The 20,504-nt window shown below is 36.0% G+C and overlaps 2 protein-coding genes across 4 annotated transcripts in view; one reads left to right on the top strand and one right to left on the bottom strand.

Annotated features, from left to right (window-relative positions):
* The window catches only part of LOC133633808 (broad substrate specificity ATP-binding cassette transporter ABCG2-like), a 43,544-nt gene extending 35,985 nt beyond the window's left edge, over window positions 1-7,559 (top strand). For all 3 annotated transcript variants that reach the window (XM_062026525.1, XM_062026526.1, XM_062026524.1), the window contains 4 exons: window positions 4,411-4,565; window positions 4,629-4,718; window positions 4,790-4,842; window positions 4,921-7,559. In XM_062026525.1, the coding sequence (XP_061882509.1) occupies window positions 4,411-4,565; window positions 4,629-4,718; window positions 4,790-4,842; window positions 4,921-5,068 (446 nt within the window). In that variant the 3' untranslated portion in view covers window positions 5,069-7,559. The remainder of the gene's footprint in view (window positions 1-4,410; window positions 4,566-4,628; window positions 4,719-4,789; window positions 4,843-4,920) is intronic.
* Window positions 7,560-15,372: 7,813 nt separating this feature from the next.
* On the bottom strand, window positions 15,373-19,821 carry LOC133633511 (proline-rich protein 18-like). Its single transcript, XM_062026052.1, has one exon. It carries the CDS (start codon window positions 19,795-19,797, stop codon window positions 18,907-18,909), a length of 891 nt encoding a protein of 296 aa, XP_061882036.1. The 5' UTR covers window positions 19,798-19,821; the 3' UTR covers window positions 15,373-18,906.
* Window positions 19,822-20,504: the final 683 nt, after the last annotated feature.

Raw genomic sequence — 20,504 nt, 5'->3', positions numbered from 1 at the left:
AAAAAACGCTACCACTGTTATTTTTACAGTAAAATTCTAGTGATTTCACTTTTTTTTACTGTAAAGTTATAGCAATTAACTTCTTTTTTTAGAGTAAAATATTCAGATGTTCTTCCATTGCATTACTGTAAATGAAAAAAAAACACTATAATAAAATCCTGATAACTGAGCTGCTAGTTTTTTACCGTAAAATCTATGAATGTTTTTACGGTGCATTACTGTAAATGGAAAAAAAAATGCTACCCCTGTTTTTTTTTACAGTAAAATTATAGCGATTTACTTCTTTTTTTTTAATAGTAAAATCTACAGATGTTTTACAGTACATTACTGTAAATGGAAAAAACCGCTATAATATAATCCTGATAACTGAGCTTCCAGTCTTTACCGAAAAATCTACGAATGTTTTTACGGTGCATTACTGTAAATGGAACAAAAAAACGCTACCACTGTTATTTTTACAGTAAAATTCTAGCAATTAACTCTTTTTTTACAGTAAAATCTTCAGATGTTTTTACAGTGCATTACTGTAAATGGACAAAACGCTATAATAAAATTCTGATAACTGAGCTGCCAGTTTTTAACGGTAAAATCTATGTATACTTTTACGGTGCATTACTGTTAATGGGGGAAAAAAACGCTACCACTGTTATTTTTACAGTAAAATTATAGCGATTTACTTTTTTTTTTTTATAGTAAAATCTACAGATGTTTTACAGTACATTACTGTAAATGGAAAAAAACGCTATGATATAATCCTGATAACTGAGCTGCCAGTCTTTACCGAAAAATCTACGAATGTTTTTACGGTGCATTACTGTAAATGGAACAAAAAAACGCTACCACTGTTATTTTTACAGTAAAATTCTAGCAATTAACTCTTTTTTTTACAGTAAAATCTTCAGATGTTTTTACAGTGCATTACCGTAAATGGACAAAACGCTATAATAAAATTCTGATAACTGAGCTGCCAGTTTTTTACGGTAAAATCTATGTATACTTTTACGGTGCATTACTGTTAATGGGGCGAAAAAACGCTACCACTGTTATTTTTACAGTAAAATTCTAGTGATTTCACTTTTTTTTACAGTAAAGTTATAGCAATTAACTTCTTTTTTTACAGTAAAATATTCAGATGTTCTTCCATTGCATTACTGTAAATGAAAAAAAAACACTATAATAAAATCCTGATAACTGAGCTGCTGGTTTTTTACCGTAAAATCTATGAATGTTTTTACGGTGCATTACTGTAAATGGAAAAAAAATGCTACCCCTGTTTTTTTTTACAGTAAAATTATAGTGATTTACTTTTTTTTTTTTATAGTAAAATCTACAGATGTTTTACAGTACATTACTGTAAATGGAAAAAAAACCGCTATAATATAATCCTGATAACTGAGCTGCCAGTCTTTACCGAAAAATCTACGAATGTTTTTACGGTGCATTACTGTAAATGGAACAAAAAAACGCTACCACTGTTATTTTTACAGTAAAATTCTAGCAATTAACTCTTTTTTTTACAGTAAAATCTTCAGATGTTTTTACAGTGCATTACTGTAAATGGACAAAACGCTATAATAAAATTCTGATAACTGAGCTGCCAGTTTTTTACGGTAAAATCTATGTATACTTTTACGGTGCATTACTGTTAATGGGGGAAAAAACGCTACCACTGTTATTTTTACAGTAAAATTCTAGTGATTTCACTTTTTTTTACTGTAAAGTTATAGCAATTAACTTATTTTTTTACAGTAAAATATTCAGATGTTCTTCCATTGCATTACTGTAAATGAAAAAAAAACACTATAATAAAATCCTGATAACTGAGCTGCTAGTTTTTTACCGTAAAATCTATGAATGTTTTTACGGTGCATTACTGTAAATGGGAAAAAAATGCTACCCCTGTTTTTTTTTTTACAGTAAAATTATAGCGATTTACTTTCTTTTTTTTTATAGTAAAATCTACAGATGTTTTACAGTACATTACTGTAAATGGAAAAAAACGCTATGATATAATCCTGATAACTGAGCTGCCAGTCTTTACGGAAAAATCTACGAATGTTTTTACGGTGCATTACTGTAAATGGCACAAAAAAACGCTACCACTGTTATTTTTACAGTAAAATTCTAGCAATTAACTCTTTTTTTTTTTACAGTAAAATCTTCAGATGTTTTTACAGTGCATTACCGTAAATGGACAAAACGCTATAATAAAATTCTGATAACTGAGCTGCCATTTTTTTACGGTAAAATCTATGTATACTTTTACGGTGCATTACTGTTAATGGGGAAAAAAACGCTACCACTGTTATTTTTACAGTAAAATTCTAGTGATTTCACTTTTTTTTACTGTAAAGTTATAGCAATGAACTTCTTTTTTTACAGTAAAATATTCAGATGTTCTTCCATTGCATTACTGTAAATGGACAAAACACTATAATAAAATCCTGATAACTGAGCTGCTAGTTTTTTACCGTAAAATCTATGAATGTTTTTACGGTGCATTACTGTAAATGGAAAAAAAATACTACCCCTGTTTTTTTTTACAGTAAAATTATAGCGATTTACTTTTTTTTTTTTTATAGTAAAATCTACAGATGTTTTACAGTACATTACTGTAAATGGAAAAAAACGCTATGATATAATCCTGATAACTGAGCTGCCAGTCTTTACCGAAAAATCTACGAATGTTTTTACGGTGCATTACTGTAAATGGAACAAAAAAACGCTACCACTGTTATTTTTACAGTAAAATTCTAGCAATTAACTCTTTTTTTTTTACAGTAAAATCTTCAGATGTTTTTACAGTGCATTACTGTAAATGGACAAAACGCTATAACAAAATTCTGATAACTGAGCTGCCAGTTTTTTTACGGTAAAATCTATGTATACTTTTACGGTGCATTACTGTTAATGGGGGAAAAAACGCTACCACTGTTATTTTTACAGTAAAATTCTAGTGATTTCACTTTTTTTACAGTAAAGTTATAGCAATGAACTTCTTTTTTTACAGTAAAATATTCAGATGTTCTTCCATTGCATTACTGTAAATGAAAAAAAAACACTATAATAAAATCCTGATAACTGAGCTGCTAGTTTTTTACCGTAAAATCTATGAATGTTTTTACGGTGCATTACTGTAAATGGAAAAAAAATGCTACCCCTGTTTTTTTTTACAGTAAAATTATAGCGATTTAGTTCTTTTTTTTTTTACAGTAAAATCTACAGATGTTTTACAGTACATTACTGTAAATGGAAAAAAACGCTATGATATAATCCTGATAACTGAGCTGCCAGTCTTTACCGAAAAATCTACGAATGTTTTTACGGTGCATTACTGTAAATGGAAGAAAAAAATAGCCATCAACTCTTTTTTTACAGTAAAATTTGCAGATTTTTTTACAGTGCATTACTGTAAATGGACAAAACGCTATAATAAAATTCTTATAACTGAGCTGCCAGTTTTTTACGGTAAAATCTATGTATACTTTTACGGTGCATTACTGTTAATGGGGAAAAAAACGCTACCACTGTTATTTTTACAGTAAAATTCTAGTGATTTCACTTTTTTTTACTGTAAAGTTATAGCAATTAACTTATTTTTTTACAGTAAAATATTCAGATGTTCTTCCATTGCATTACTGTAAATGAAAAAAAAACACTATAATAAAATCCTGATAACTGAGCTGCTAGTTTTTTACCGTAAAATCTATGAATGTTTTTACGGTGCATTACTGTAAATGGAAAAAAAATGCTACCCCTGTTTTTTTTTACAGTAAAATTATACCGATTTACTTTTTTTTTTTTTATAGTAAAATCTACAGATGTTTTACAGTACATTACTGTAAATGGAAAAAAACGCTATGATATAATCCTGATAACTGAGCTGCCAGTCTTTACCGAAAAATCTACGAATGTTTTTACGGTGCATTACTGTAAATGGAAAAAAAATGCTACCCCTGTTTTTTTTACAGTAAAATTATAGCGATTTACTTTTTTTTTTTTTATAGTAAAATCTACAGATGTTTTACAGTACATTACTGTAAATGGAAAAAAAACCGCTATGATATAATCCTGATAACTGAGCTGCCAGTCTTTACCGAAAAATCTACGAATGTTTTTACGGTGCATTACTGTAAATGGAAGAAAAAAATAGCCATCAACTCTTTTTTTACAGTAAAATTTGCAGATTTTTTTTACAGTGCATTACTGTAAATGGACAAAACGCTATTTGATTGTAAAATCTACTTAATTGTCCCGAGTGTACTTAAGACTTTAGCACGTGTCGGCAACGTCCGTTAAAGGTCAAATAAAAAAGCTCAATAAAAAGCAGCGCAACCAAACCACGACCACTGCGATTCACCAGCTTCACCACCAGATGGCGTAAGAACCCGGCGCGTGTTCCCCCTGCAGGCCTGAAGCCGGCCTTGACTGCCTTCCTGTGCTTCGCTCTGACCATGTCCCTGGTCAGCCTGGCGGGGGTCGGCCTGGCCTTCCTGGTGTCCGCCAGCGTGTCGTCCTTCGCCATGGCCAACATCCTCATAGCGCTGCCCTTCGTCTTCATGATGGTGAGACCGGGAAGACGGCGGGGGCGGGGTCTCTCCGTTGTTGACGTGCGGCGTGCTTTTCAGGTGTTCGGCGGCTACCTGGTCAACCTCAACGCCATGCTCAGCTGGCTGTCCTGGCTCAAGTGGGTCAGCATCTTCCGATACGGACTGAACGTAAGACCCGTGGCCCAGGTGGACTGAGATCCTCCGGTCTGTCCACATCCTCTTTCTCCTTCTCCCGTCAGGCCGCGTTCATCAACGAGATGGCGGGACAGCTGTTCTACTTCAACGCCACCGTGTGAGGATCCGAAAACCGTGAGTCCACGGGACAGCGACCCGAGCCCTGACTCTGCATGTTCTCTGGTCTGTGCCGCAGGATCCCGGGCGAGCTGTTCCTCCGGAGCCAAGACATGGACTACTCGACGTGGGGGTTCTGGCAGAACCACGTGGCCTTGCTGGGGATCGTCCTGGTCTGCATGCTCCTGGCCTACGTCCAGCTGCTCAGGATCAACCGGTGGAAGTGACTTTTGTCCCGTTTCATGTGTCAGGTAAACGGCGAAGAATGTGGCCATTTGAATTCCCTTCCTACTGTAAATGGGGGAAAAATAATTGACGGTAAAACCATTTTATTACAGTAAAATCTAAGGCTTTAGTTATTTTTTTTACTGTAAAAAGAAAAACTGCTGTTTGTTTGTTTTTACGGTAAAATTCGGATGATTAACAGATGTTTTTACCGTGAAATCTAGAGATGCTCTTGCAGTGAAATGCTGGAATTGTAAAAACTGTATTTGGTCACGTTTCATGTGTCAGGTAAACCGCGACGAATCCCCTTCCTACTGTAAATGGAGAAAAGCAATTACTTTACAGTAAAACTGAGTATTACCGTAAACTTGACGGCTGTAGTTTTTTACTGTAAAAAAAAACAAAAAAAACGGTGCTGCTGGTTTTTTCCGGTACAATCGTGATGTTGAGCAGCTGTTTTTTTTAATTTACCGTAAAATCTACAGACGTTCTTACAGTGAAATACTGGAATTGGAAAAAGGCTTTTTTTGGTCACGTTTCATGTGTCAGGTAAACCGCGACGAATCTTGTTCCTACTGTAAATGGAGAAAAAAAATGTTTACAGTAAAAACGGTATTTGGTGACATTTCATGTGTCAGGTAAACTGCGACGAATCCCCTTCCTACTGTAAATGGAGAAAAAAAAAGTTTACAGTAAAACTGAGGTGTCAATTTTATTACCGTAAATTCGACAGCTGTAGTTTTTTACTGTAAAAAAACCAAAACGTTGCCGCTGTTTTTTTTATGGTAAAATTCTGATGTTGAGCAGCTGTTTTTTTTAATTTACCGTAAAATCTACAGACGTTCTTACAGTGAAATACTGGAATTGGAAAAAGGCTTTTTTTGGTCACGTTTCATGTGTCAGGTAAACCGCGACGAATCTTGTTCCTACTGTAAATGGAGAAAAAAAAATTTTACAGTAAAACTGAGGTGTCAACTTTATTACTGTAAACTCGACGGCTGTAGTTTTTTACTGTAAAAAGAAAAACGGTACCGCTGTTTTTTTACGGTAAAATTCTGATGATGAACTGCTGTTTTTTTTAATTTACCGTAAAATCTTTGGATGTTGCTTTTTACAGTAAAATACTGGAATTGGAAAAACTTTTTTTTGGTGACGTTTCATGTGTCAGGTAAACGGCGAAGAATGTGGCCATTTGAATTCCCTTCCTACTGTAAATGGGGAAAAAATAATTTACGGTAAAACCATTTTATTACAGTAAAATCTAAGGCTTTAGTTATTTTTTTACTGTAAAAAGAAAAACTGCTGTTTGTTTGTTTGTTTTTACGGTAAAATTCGGATGATTAACAGATGTTTTTACCGTGAAATCTAGAGATGCTCTTGCAGTGAAATGCTGGAATTGTAAAAACTGTATTTGGTCACGTTTCATGTGTCAGGTAAACCGCGACGAATCCCCTTCCTACTGTAAATGGAGAAAAGCAATTACTTTACAGTAAAACTGAGTATTACCGTAAACTTGACGGCTGTAGTTTTTTACTGTAAAAAAACAACAACAAAAACGGTGCTGCTGTTTTTTTCCGGTACAATCCTGATGTTGAGCAGCTGTTTTTTTTTAATTTACCGTAAAATCTACAGACGTTCTTACAGTGAAATACTGGAATTGGAAAAAGGCTTTTTTTGGTCACGTTTCATGTGTCAGGTAAACCGCGACGAATCTTGTTCCTACTGTAAATGGAGAAAAAAAAATGTTTACAGTAAAACTGAGGTGTCAACTTTATTACTGTAAACTCGACGGCTGTAGTTTTTTACTGTAAAAAGAAAAACGGTACCGCTGTTTTTTTACGGTAAAATTCTGATGATAACTGCTGTTTTTTTTTTATTTACCGTAAAATCTTTGGATGTTGCTTTTTACAGTAAAATACTGGAATTGGAAAAACGTTTTTTTGGTGACGTTTCATGTGTCAGGTAAACGGCGAAGAATGTGGCCATTTGAATTCCCTTCCTACTGTAAATGGGGAAAAAATAATTTACGGTAAAACCATTTTATTACAGTAAAATCTAAGGCTTTAGTTATTTTTTTTACTGTAAAAAGAAAAACTGCTGTTTGTTTGTTTTTACGGTAAAATTCGGATGATTAACAGATGTTTTTACCGTGAAATCTAGAGATGCTCTTGCAGTGAAATGCTGGAATTGTAAAAACTGTATTTGGTCATGTTTCATGTGTCAGGTAAACCGCGACGAATCCCCTTCCTACTGTAAATGGAGAAAAGCAATTACTTTACAGTAAAACTGAGTATTACCGTAAACTTGACGGCTGTAGTTTTTTACTGTAAAAAAAAAACAAAAAAAACGGTGCTGCTGTTTTTTTCCGGTACAATCCTGATGTTGAGCAGCTGTTTTTTTTAATTTACCGTAAAATCTACAGACGTTCTTACAGTGAAATACTGGAATTGGAAAAAAAAAAGTTTTTGGTCACGTTTCATGTGTCAGGTAAACCGCGACGAATCTTGTTCCTACTGTAAATGGAGAAAAAAAAATTTTTACAGTAAAACTGAGGTGTCAACTTTATTACTGTAAACTCGACGGCTGTAGTTTTTTACTGTAAAAAGAAAAACGGTACCGCTGTTTTTTTACGGTAAAATTCGGATGATGAACTGCTGTTTTTTTTTTTAATTTACCGTAAAATCTAGAGATGCTCTTAGAGTGAAATGCTGGAATTGTAAAAACGGTATTTGGTCACGTTTCATGTGTCAGGTAAACCGTGACAAATCCCCTTCCTACTGTAAATGGAGAAAAAAATAATAATTTACAGTAAAACTGAGGTGTCAACTTTATTACCGTAAACTCGACGGCTGTAGTTTTTTACTGTAAAAAGAAAAACGGTACCGTTGTTTTTTACGGTAAAATTTGATGATTAACAGCTGTTTTTTTTAAATTTACTGTTAAATCTAGAGACGCTCTTACAGTGAAATACTGGAATTGGATAAACGTTTTTTTGGTGACATTTCATGTGTCAGGTAAACCGTGACAAATCCCCTTCCTACTGTGAATGGAGATTAAAAAATGTTTACAGTAAAACTGAGGTGTCAATTTTATTACCGTAAATTCGACGGCTGTAGTTTTTTTACTGTAAAAAGAAAAACGGTACCGCTGTTTTTTTACAGTAAAATTCTCATGATGAACTGCTGTTTTTTTTTATTTACAGTAAAATCTGTGGATGTTGCTTTTTACAGTGAAATACTGGAATTGGAGAAACGTTTTTATGTGACGTTTCATGTGTCAGGTAAACCGCGACGAATCCCCTTCCTACTGTAAATGGAGAAAAACAATTACTTTACAGTAAAACTGAGTATTACCGTAAACTTGACGGCTGTAGTTTTTTACTGTAAAAAAACAACAAAAAAAACGGTGCTGCTGTTTTTTTCCGGTACAATCGTGATGTTGAGCAGCTGTTTTTTTTAATTTACCGTAAAATCTACAGACGTTCTTACAGTGAAATACTGAAATTGGAAAAAGGCTTTTTTTGGTCACGTTTCATGTGTCAGGTAAACCGCGACGAATCTTGTTCCTACTGTAAATGGAGAAAAAAAAAGTTTACAGTAAAACTGAGGTGTCAACTTTATTACTGTAAACTCGACGGCTGTAGTTTTTTACTGTAAAAAGAAAAACGGTACCGCTGTTTTTTTACGGTAAAATTCTGATGATGAACTGCTGTTTTTTTTTATTTACCGTAAAATCTTTGGATGTTGCTTTTTACAGTAAAATACTGGAATTGGAAAAACGTTTTTTTGGTGACGTTTCATGTGTCAGGTAAACGGCGAAGAATGTGGCCATTTGAATTCCCTTCCTACTGTAAATGGGGGAAAAATAATTTACGGTAAAACCATTTTATTACAGTAAAATCTAAGGCTGTAGTTTTTTTTTACTGTAAAAAGAAAAACAGTACAGCTGTTTGTTTGTTTTTACGGTAAAATTCGGATGATTAACAGATGTTTTTACCGTGAAATCTAGAGATGCTCTTGCAGTGAAATGCTGGAATTGTAAAAACTGTACTTGGTCACGTTTCATGTGTCAGGTAAACCGCGACGAATCCCCTTCCTACTGTAAATGGAGAAAAACAATTACTTTACAGTAAAACTGAGTATTACCGTAAACTTGACGGCTGTAGTTTTTTACTGTAAAAAAAACCCCAAAAAAACGGTGCTGCTGTTTTTTTCTGGTGCAATCGTGATGTTGAGCAGCTGTTTTTTTTAATTTACCGTAAAATCTACAGACGTTCTTACAGTGAAATACTGGAATTGGAAAAAGTATTTTTTCGGTCACGTTTCATGTGTCAGGTAAACCGCGACGAATCTTGTTCCTACTGTAAATGGAGAAAAAAAATGTTTACAGTAAAACTGAGGTGTCAACTTTATTACCGTAAACTCGTCGGCTGTAGTTTTTTTACTGTAAAAAAAGAAAAACAGTACCGCTGTTTGTTTGTTTTTACGGTAAAATTCGGATGATTAACAGCTGTTTTTTTTTTTAATTTACCGTAAAATCTAGAGATGCTCTTAGAGTGAAATGCTGGAATTGTAAAAACGGTATTTGGTCACGTTTCATGTGTCAGGTAAACCGTGACAAATCCCCTTCCTACTGTAAATGGAGAAAAAAAAAATAATTTACAGTAAAACTGAGGTGTCAACTTTATTACCGTAAACTTGACGGCTGTAGTTTTTTACTGTAAAAAGAAAAACGGTACCGTTGTTTTTTACGGTAAAATTTGATGATTAACAGCTGTTTTTTTTTTATTTACTGTTAAATCTAGAGATGCTCTTACAGTGAAATACTGGAATTGGAAAAACGTTTTTTTGGTGACATTTCATGTGTCAGGTAAACCGCGACGAATACCCTTCCTACTGTAAATGGAGATAAAAAAAATGTTTACAGTAAAACTGAGGTGTCAATTTTATTACCGTAAATTCGACGGCTGTAGTTTTTTTACTGTAAAAAGAAAAACGGTACCGCTGTTTTTTTACAGTAAAATTCTGATGATGAACTGCTGTTTTTTTTTTATTTACAGTAAAATCTGTGGATGTTGCTTTTTACAGTGAAATACTGGAATTGGAGAAACGTTTTTATGTGACGTTTCATGTGTCAGGTAAACCGCGACGAATCCCCTTCCTACTGTAAATGGAGAAAAACAATTACTTTACAGTAAAACTGAGTATTACCGTAAACTTGACGGCTGTAGTTTTTTACTGTAAAAAAAAACAAAAAAAACGGTGCTGCTGTTTTTTTCCGGTACAATCGTGATGTTGAGCAGCTGTTTTTATTTTATTTACCGTAATATCTACAGACGTTCTTACAGTGAAATACTGGAATTGGAAAAAGGCTTTTTTTGGTCACGTTTCATGTGTCAGGTAAACCGCGACGAATCTTGTTCCTACTGTAAATGGAGAAAAAAAATGTTTACAGTAAAACTGAGGTGTCAACTTTATTACTGTAAACTCGGCGGCTGTAGTTTTTTACTGTAAAAAGAAAAACGGTACCGCTGTTTTTTTACGGTAAAATTCTGATGATGAACTGCTGTTTTTTTTTATTTACCGTAAAATCTTTGGATGTTGCTTTTTACAGTAAAATACTGGAATTGGAAAAACGTTTTTTTGGTGACGTTTCATGTGTCAGATAAACCGCGACGAATCCCCTTCCTACTGTAAATGGAGATTTTTATTTTTTTTTACAGTAAAACTAAGGTGTCAACTTTATTACCGTAAACTCGTCGGCTGTAGTTTTTTACTGTAAAAAAAGAAAAACAGTACCGCTGTTTGTTTGTTTTTACGGTAAAATTCGGATGATTAACAGCTGTTTTTTTTTTTTAATTTACCGTAAAATCTAGAGATGCTCTTAGAGTGAAATGCTGGAATTGTAAAAACGGTATTTGGTGACGTTTCATGTGTCAGGTAAACCGCGACAAATCCCCTTCCTACTGTAAATGGAGGGAAAAAAATACAAATTTACAGTAAAACTGAGGTGTCAACTTTATTACCGTAAACTCGACGGCTGTAGTTTTTTACTGTAAAAAGAAAAACGGTACCTCTGTTTTTTACGGTAAAATTTGATGATTAACAGCTGTTTTTTTTTTTTAATTTACTGTTAAATCTAGAGACGCTCTTACAGTGAAATACTGGAATTGGAAAAACGTTTTTTGGTCACGTTTCATGTGTCAGGTAAACCGTGACAAATCCCCTTCCTACTGTAAATGGAGAAAAAAAATGTTTTACAGTAAAACTGAGGTGTCAACTTTATTACCATAAACTCGACAGTTGTAGTTTTTTATTGTAAAAAAAATAAATGGTACCACTGTTTTTTTACGGTAAAATTCTGATGATGAACAGCTGTTTTTTTTTGTTTTTTTTTTACCATAACATCTACAGACGTTTTTACAGTGAAATACTTCAATTGAAAAAAGAAAAAAAAACATTTTTTGGTCACGTTTCATGTGTCAGGTAAACCGCGACGAATACCCTTCCCACTGTAAATGGAGAAAAAAAAATTTTTACAGTAAAACTGAGGTGTCAACTTTATCAGTGTAAACTCGACGACTGTAGCTTTTTACTGTAAAAAAAACAAAACAGTACCGCTGTTTTGCTGATGAACTGCTGTTTTTTTTATTTACCGTTGGGTTTTTTTTTTACGGTAAAATTCTGATGTTGAACAGATGGGTTTTTTTTATTTACCGTAAAATCTGTGGATGTTGCTTTTTACAGTGAAATACTGGAATTGGAAAAACGGTATTAGGTCACGTTTCATGTGTCAGTTAAACCGTGACGAATCTCCTTCCTATTGTAAATGGAGAAAAAAAAAATTTGACAGTAAATTTGAGGTGTCAACTTTATTACCGTAAACTCGATGGCTGTAGTTTTTTACTGTAAAAAACAAAACAGTACCGCTGTTTTGCTGATGAACTGCTGTTTTTTTTATTTACCGTTGGTTTTTACAGTGAAATACTGGAATTGTAAAATCAATATTTGGTCACGTTTCACATGTCAGGTAAACTGTGACGAATCCCCCTCTTAATAATACACACATCATTAAAGTACTTCATATTTTCTTGTCAAAATTTTTTTCCATTTTGACGGGAAAACAAATTTCCTGCATGGAATTTAACTTTAATAACATTCAGTATTGCAACAAATGTCATATTCACTTACTTTCCAAACATATATATTTTTGTCAAAATAAAAATAAATACTTAAATGTCTGATTGACTCATGATTTCAAAGCAAGTTATCTGTAAAAATGGCATTTGAATTTACGATAAAATTTACAATGGTTGTTACAGCACATTACTGTAAATAAATAAAAAACTACCACTGTTTTATCTGTCGACTGAACTGCCTTTTTTTTTTTTTACCGTAAAATCTACGGACGTTGTTTTTACATTGGAAATAGGAAAATGTGTATTTGGTCACGTTTCATGTGTCAAGTAAACCGCGGCAAATCCCCTTCTTACTGTTAATGGCCCGCGAAAGCCTGCTAATAATATTCAACGTTAAAGTACTTTATATTTTCTTATTAAATACTTAAATGTAGGGCTGCAACAACTAATCGATTAAAATCGATTATAAAAATAGTTGACAATTAATGTAGTCATCGATTCATTGGATCTATGCTATGCGCATGCGCAGAGGCAATTTATTTATGTATTTTTTTTTTTTTATTTTTTTTTTTTTTATAAACCTTTATTTATAAACTGCAACATGTACAAACAGCTGAGAAACAATAATCCAAATAAGTATGGTGCCAGTATGTTGTTGTTTTTTTCAATAAAATGCTGGAAAGGATAGAAGTGTAGTTTGTCTCTTTTATCCGATTATTAATCGAAGTAATAATCGACAGATTAATCGATTAGCAAATTAATCGTTAGTTGCAGCCCTACTTAAATGTCTGATCGATTTAGGATTACAAAGTAAATATGGCATTTGAATTTACGGTAACATTTTTATTTTAACGTTTTTATCGCATATTACTGTAAATTAAAAAACACTACCACTGCTTTAATTGTTGACTGAGCTGCCTTTTTTTTTTTACTGTAAAATCTATTTTTTTGGTGTTTGGTAGCCACAAAATATACAAAATTGGTTGCAAAAATAGGTGAGTTTTAATGACTGTTAAGGGCCTCAAAAAAGTAATCGCAATGGGAGAAAAATAATGCAGGCAGCAATTCCCATAGGGCCCTAAATCCAGTATAAACATGCAGGTTGAGTGTACCTAATGAAAGGACCTCTTTCACAGCTCGACTCACGTGTTTGAACATTTGACTGCAGGCCAGATTATCTGCCGCTAAGCACACTCGCCGTGTGCACGGGTTAAGTGTGCACGGGTTAAGTGTGCAGCGGCGTTAAATCCAAGGTGCAAAGCTTCTTACCGTGACGGAAGCAACATTCGCGCGGTGTACTTTTTACTACCGTGTACTACTTTATAAAGTATTTCTTTCAAAGCCATGTAGAAACGTTATGGCTTTGCTTGTGATATATTAAAGATTGATGTCAAATAAATTCCAACGCAGAGCCGTTTTAAAAGACAGCTACCTCGGCAAAAGATACACCATTTCAGTCATTCCACATTATTTTGATTACGTTATTTGTTTGAGAATGAAGTTGGAAGTTTGACGCAAAAATGTTCCGTAGCCAGTCATATTTTCACTTTGTAGTAATAATAATTAGTTATGTATATGCAGTTTTATGTTCATTTTGTTCCCCTTAAAATGTCACTGGTCAAACTTTTGTAACCGCTGAAAATGAATAGGATGCTAATTTTCGTGAGCCTGTCAATGGGATTGTCCATTGTATGTTAGCATCAAGCTAGCGGCAACTTTTTTACCTTCTGATTTTATTGCTTACTTTAGTTGATACCGAGCTGTATTGTCGATATTTACATGATTCCCACATTCCCTTACTTACTTATTTCAGTCAGTCCATATTATTTTGATTATGTTATTTGTTTGAGAATGAAGTTGGAAGTTTGACGCAAAAAGCTTCCGTAGCCAGTCATATTTTCACTTTGTAGTAATAATAATTAGTTATGTATATGCAGTTTTATGTCAATTTTGCTCCCATTAAAATGTCTGGTTTGAAACCGCTGAAAATGATTGTGATGCTAATTTTCGTGAGCCTGAATGGGATTGTCCATTATATGTTAGCATCGAGCTAGCAGCAACTTTTTTACTGTATGATTTTATCGCTTGCTTCAGTTAATAGCGAGCTCTATTGTTGATATTTACACGATTCCCACATGGTTTTGCCAATACTTATAACTTATTTTCGTACATTATTTTGGAAATGTAGTTTTGTCTGTGGAATGTGCACACCTTTCTTCGAGGCTGGCAGTCGTCTTTCGTAGGCTTTCAAAAAAACTGTCGTAGCGATGGGGGCGTTTCATTGCGGCTGATAAGGTTCGATGTGTCGAAGCCCGATGTTTTTTTTTCTTCTCCTCGGGTAATGTTTGCAGAACGCTTGGTACAACTAGCGCGCATATATTTTGGTAGCTGACGCATGCTAGTTTTGTCATGCTAATGTCAACATGCTAATATTTTATACTTGCTATTGTAGCTCATTTTGCAGGTGTACACCAAAAAAGAATTTTTTTGTTACCTGATGCTATGTGGCTAACGTGCTTACTGTTAGCATTTCGGATTGATTTCGGGTTTTTAGCATTCACACGCAATTTCTACGGGAATAAGCCTAAAAAAAATACTTTTGCTAGGTCCTCATATCAGCCCATTATTTATCGTGCACCCCTTCTTTTTTTCTTTTTTTAAATGTCCCAAACAAAACTGATATAATCGTTCATGCAAATGTCTTATTAGACACAATTAGGAGTTCCTTCAAAATAAGAGTTTTTATTTTGGGACACTTAATTCTTAACCATTCGTGATTATTTTTTTCCTTCCATCATAAAGTGTTTTAACGTCGTGACTGACTTATTTTGATACCATTGGTACCAACTTTCATTTTACAGTCTCCAAAAGTCCCTCCTGCTCCGTCTTCTTATGCTCTGGCAGACCAGGCGCTTTACAGTGAAGTTATGAGGGAGGGCAAACAGGTGGCGGCAAATCAATTTGTGGCGACCCGCCAATGAACGTATGGGAAACATTAGCCAGGCATGAAGATTTTAACGGACAAAATAAACGTTGACATTTGTTTACTTCAGTCTTTTATTTTGTACTCAAAACTACAAAACAATAGTGACATTGTTTTGTAAAATGTTTCATGAAAAAGGTAAGAAATTAATTCAAATTTTGTCTTAGCTTTTTGTTACTGCTGAAAGATTAAAAAAAAAAAATCAGAGACTACTATAAAATAAAAAAAATTGTTTAAAAATGACACTTCTATTGTTGACTTCGTATGACCTATTTTATACTTAACATTCTAATACCGTAAATTGACCATTTAAGGCAGGGGTGTCCAAAGTGCGGCCCGGGGGTTATTTCAATGTTGTTGTCGTAAAAATGTAGAAAGAAAGAGCAAAAAAAATGTGATGTAATTTTGAAACAATTTTGAAAAGTCTTAAGTATTTGGGGGAAATTTTTAATATTTTTTTATTATGCGAAAAAAAAATGCGACAAACAGAATCATATATTAAAAAACGTAGTCAGTTTTAGTTAAAGTTAAAGTACCAATGATTGTCACACACACACTAAGTGTGGTGAAATTATTCTTTGCATTTGACCCATCACCCTCGATCACCCCCCTGGGAGGTGAGGGGAGCAGTGAGCAGCAGCGGTGGCCACGCCCGGGAATAATTTTTGGTGATTTAACCCCCAATTCCAACCCTTGAACGTAGTCAGTTTTGCGTTATAAGTGACAAATTGTATTAATAGTTATTAGTATCAAAATGTCAGCTTTTTGTCATTAAATTACATCTTTTTGCCCCTTTTTTTCCTTACATTTTTAATGTTATTTTATTTTTTTCAATCCAATCCAATCCACTTTATTTATATAGCACATTTGAACAACAACAATGTTTCCAAAGTGCTGCACAAAAGTAATAAAAACAAGATTAAAATACTATCCTTAGCTCCAGCAATGACTGAATAAAAACAAAATAAATGAATATAAAAACAATATAAAAACAATAAAAATAAAAAATATGATTAAAAACTATTTTAAAAGGTAAAACCAATTAAGTTAAGTAAAAGTTAAAGTACCAATGATTGTCACACACACACTAGGTGTGGCGAAATTATTCTCTGCATTTGATCCATCACCCTTGATCAGCCCCTGGGAGGGGAGGGGAGCAGTGAGCAGCAGCGGTGGCCGCGCCCGAGAATCATTTTTGGGGATTTAACCCCCAATTCCAAACCTTGAACGTAGTCAGTTTTGTGTTATAAGTGACAAATTTTATTAATACTTATTAGTATCAAAATGTCAGCTTTTTGTCATTACATTACATCTTTTTGCCCCTTTTTTTCCTTACATTTTTAATGTTATTTTATTTTTTTCAATCCAATCCAATCCACTTTATTTATATAGCACATTTGAACAACAACAATGTTTCCAGAGTGCTGCACAAAAATAATAAAAACAAGATTAAAATACTATCCTTAGCTCCAGCAATGACTGAATAAAAACAAAATAATGAATATAAAAACAATATAAAAACAATAAAAATAAAAAATATGATTAAAAACAATTTTAAAGGGTAAAACCAATTAAGTTAAGTAAAAGTTAAAGTACCAATGATGGTCACACACACACTAGGTGTGGCGAAATTATTCTCTGCATTTGATCCATCACCCTTGATCAGCCCCTGGGAGGTGAGGGGAGCAGTGAGCAGCAGCGGTGGCCGCGCCCGAGAATCATTTTTGGGGATTTAACCCCCAATTCCAAACCTTGAACGTAGTCAGTTTTGTGTTATAAGTGACAAATTTTATTAATAGTTATTAGTATCAAAATGTCAGCTTTTTGTCATTACATTACGTCTTTTTGCCCCTTTTTTTCCTTACATTTTTAATGTTATTTTATTTTTTTCAATCCAATCCAATCCACTTGATTTATATAGCACATTTAAACAACAACAATGTTTCCAGAGTGCTGCACAAAAATAATTTAAAAAAAAAAAAGATTCAAATACTATCCTTAGCTCCAGCAATGACTGAATAAAAACAAAATAAATAAATATAAAACCAATATAAAAACAATAAAAATAAAAAATATGATTAAAAACGATTTTAAAGGGTAAAACCAATTAAAACAATAAATAGACCCCCTGGCCGCACTTTGGACCCCCCTGTAATAACTAATGACAGTACACTTTCTCACAAAGATGACACTCGGTGTGGTCTTCAAATGTGTTTTTTTTTTTTTTTACAAAATAAAAGTGAGTGTGAATGATATTTATATAGCGCTTTTATCTAGAGACTCAAAGCCGCTTTACATAGTGAATCCCATTATCTACATCTTTAAGCTCTATTTAAACCAGTGTGGGTGGCACTGGGAGCAGTGTCTTGCTCAAGGACACGACGGGAGTGACTAGGATGGCGAAATTGGGGATCGAACCAGGAACCCTCAAGTTGCTGGCACGGCCGCTCCACCACACCAACTCTCAAATCCCTTCACTGGCTTCCTGTTCCACTCAGGATTGAATTCAAAGTCTCCCTACTAACCCACCAGTGCCTCCATGGAAATGCCCCCCTCTACCTCAAAGAACTGCTCACCCCCAAATCCTCCACACGACACCTCCGCTCCGGACAGGCTAACCTCCTCCAACCTCCAAGGACAAAGCTACAAAAAATGGCCGCTCCCGGTCTGTGGAACGCTCTCCCTGACCACCTGAGGGCACCACAGACTGTGGATGCTTTTAAAAAAGGCTTAAAAACCCTTCTTTTTAAAAAAGCCTTTTTTTTAGATATATGCATACTAGTTTTAGCTATTTGGCTGTTCTAGTTAGGGACCGAGTCCCTTTGGGACAGAGGACCCTATTGAATTTCTTGTGTTTTATTATTATACCGCCGCCTCTTTGAGCTGTAATTTGACCCCCTTAACATGCTTCAAAACTCACCAAATTGGACACACACATCAGGACTGGCGTAAATTGTGATCTAATAGAAAAAACCAAACCCCAAAACTCAAAATTGCGCTGTTGCGCCCCCTAGGAAGAAAATACAGACAAAACTGCCTGTAACTTCCAGTAGGAGTGTCGTAGAGACATGAAACAAAAACCTTTATGTAGGTCTCACTTAGACCTATATTTCATACACTGACAACCTCCAGCAAAAATTAACAGGAAATTTGCAATTCCCCCTTCAAAACAAAAGTTGTGTGAAAACAGTCACCTTTTTTCAAACATTATCTCCTCTGAGCGCGTTTGTCGTGTCGTCTTCAAACTAGCACAGGAGAGAGATTGAACCCTTCTGATTAAAATTGAATGAAAGAGTTTTAATTACTGCTCCGGTTTGGATTTTATGAGCCCTCAAAGTCGGTCCCGTCCATCTCTGCTTGCAGCTTTAATTTTTATTGTTATTTATTTTTTATTATCTTTTTATTTTCATTTTTTTTAATACACTGTAGCACTTTGAGGTTGTTTACTCAATGTAAAGTGCTTTTTTACAATTTAAATCTATTATTATTATTATTAACAACCGACCGTAATAGCTAAAATATCAAAAAGCATACTTAGATTTTTCCCTTTGTGGCCCTTGGTGGTAAACATGTGAAAAGGACAGATTTGGGCCAGCAGTTTTAAGAAGTCATACTGCCAACTAGTGGCCTGGCATGCCTACTACACCGTTGTCACATCCAATTAAAAAGCAAAGAAAAACGTTTGTGTAAAAGTACGTTAATATTCAGCATAAAAATGTCTAAAAGCTTTTCAAGCTGCTGGCGCTCTTTTTGAGCGCCACCGAGACCGGCGTGTTCTCCAGCCCCCGCAGCCACTCGGTGCACTTGAGCACCACGCCCTCGTCCACGCCGCCGTCCCGCTCGTCCTCGTACTCCACGTCGTCGTACTTGTGCCGCTCGTTGAGCAGCGACACCTTCACCACGGCGCTGGCGTCGCACTGAGTCCTCCGGCCCGCGGGGGCGCTGTGGCGCTGCGGCGCGGAGGCCGGGTGCCTCTTGGAGGAGAGCGGGTCCCTCCTGCGTCTGGGGTCCGGGGCGTTGGCGGGGACTCCGGCGTTGTTGGCGGCGGCGGCCGAGCGCCTCTCGCTGTCCCGCCGCTGAAGCAACAACACGGCCTCGGGTGTGAGCGTCAGCGTGAAGCGAGTCTCGTCCGGATGAGTTTTAGTTCTGCTTCTAAAATCCGGCTCACTTCTTATTGAGTTGGCGTGTTTCCGCTGGTGGGTCTTCGCCATGGACGCCCCCGGGGCGCAAGCCAGGACGCTCTCGGACGGGAGGCCCTTTTTCTTCGCCTGCTGCTCCGCCCCCGGGGGTCCCCTGGCGGTGGGCAGGTGACTCCTGGGCGGGGTCTTCTTGCCCAGCTGCTTGAGGTTCAACGCCAGGCGCTCTTTCACCGAGGTGCCCTTGTCTTCCTTGGACGCCTTGGTCTTGTCGGCGGCGTCCTTGTCCTTCCCGGTCAGTCCCGACACGGAGCGTGCCAGCGACACGGGCGGGATGAAGGGCATCTTGGAGACGCACAGGACCAGGTAGGCCAGGAGCTCGGTCTTACGGCGGAACCTCAGGAAGGAAAAGGGCGCCAAGGCGGGGAAGGATCTGGTGAAGAAGGCGAGGTACCTTGAAGCATGTTGGGCCATGCAGGGGTCGCACGCTGCCGGGAGCCTGGTCGACTGGACGGGCTGACACACCCGGAGGTCGGCTTATAGCGAGACAGGACGAGAGGGGAGGGGAGGGGCCTCACATGCTAATGACTCTGAGGCTCAGCCATCTAAAATAGACCTGAACTTCTAATCCGCCCGTGTCACCTTTACAGCGCTCATCAAAGGTTAGTCCTTACACCAAGGTTGACCAAAGTGTGGTCCGTGGGCCATGTTTAGCCCACTTTTTTACATCGCAATCAACATGGAATTGATCCTAAAATTGATCTTTGGGACCTTAATGATTCGACCCCATTCCAATTCCTGGGGTGAAGATTCGATTCAACCTATATTCAATTGAATAGACTGCAAAGACAAGATACTTAACGTTCGAACTGGAAAACTTTTGTTATTTTTTGCAAATCTTAGCTCATTTGGAATTTGATGTCAGGTTCAAACACTGATGACATCTATTAAACAGACGAGAAGCAAGGAATCATGCAGAGACAGAGTTCAATTTGGCTCAATGAGGAGACACGTGTTTTGGGCTGTATTCTAGTTACCATACTTGCCAACCTTGAGACCTCCAATATCGGGAGGTTGGGGGTAGGGGGTGGGGGGGTTGGGGGCGGGGGGCGTGGTTGGGGGCGTGGTTATTTACAGCTAGAATTCACCAACTCGAGTATTTCACATATATATATATATAT

Source organism: Entelurus aequoreus, linkage group LG18 (genome assembly GCF_033978785.1).
Source record: "Entelurus aequoreus isolate RoL-2023_Sb linkage group LG18, RoL_Eaeq_v1.1, whole genome shotgun sequence".
Lineage (NCBI taxonomy): Eukaryota > Metazoa > Chordata > Actinopteri > Syngnathiformes > Syngnathidae > Entelurus > Entelurus aequoreus.
Note: the sequence above shows the minus strand (reverse complement) of the source record. Positions and strands in the feature narration are given on the sequence as shown.

Coding starts and splice junctions, on each gene's coding strand:
- LOC133633511 (XM_062026052.1), bottom strand. CDS start 19,797: ATGGCCCAACATGCTTCAAGGTACCTCGCCTTCTTCACCAGATCCTTC.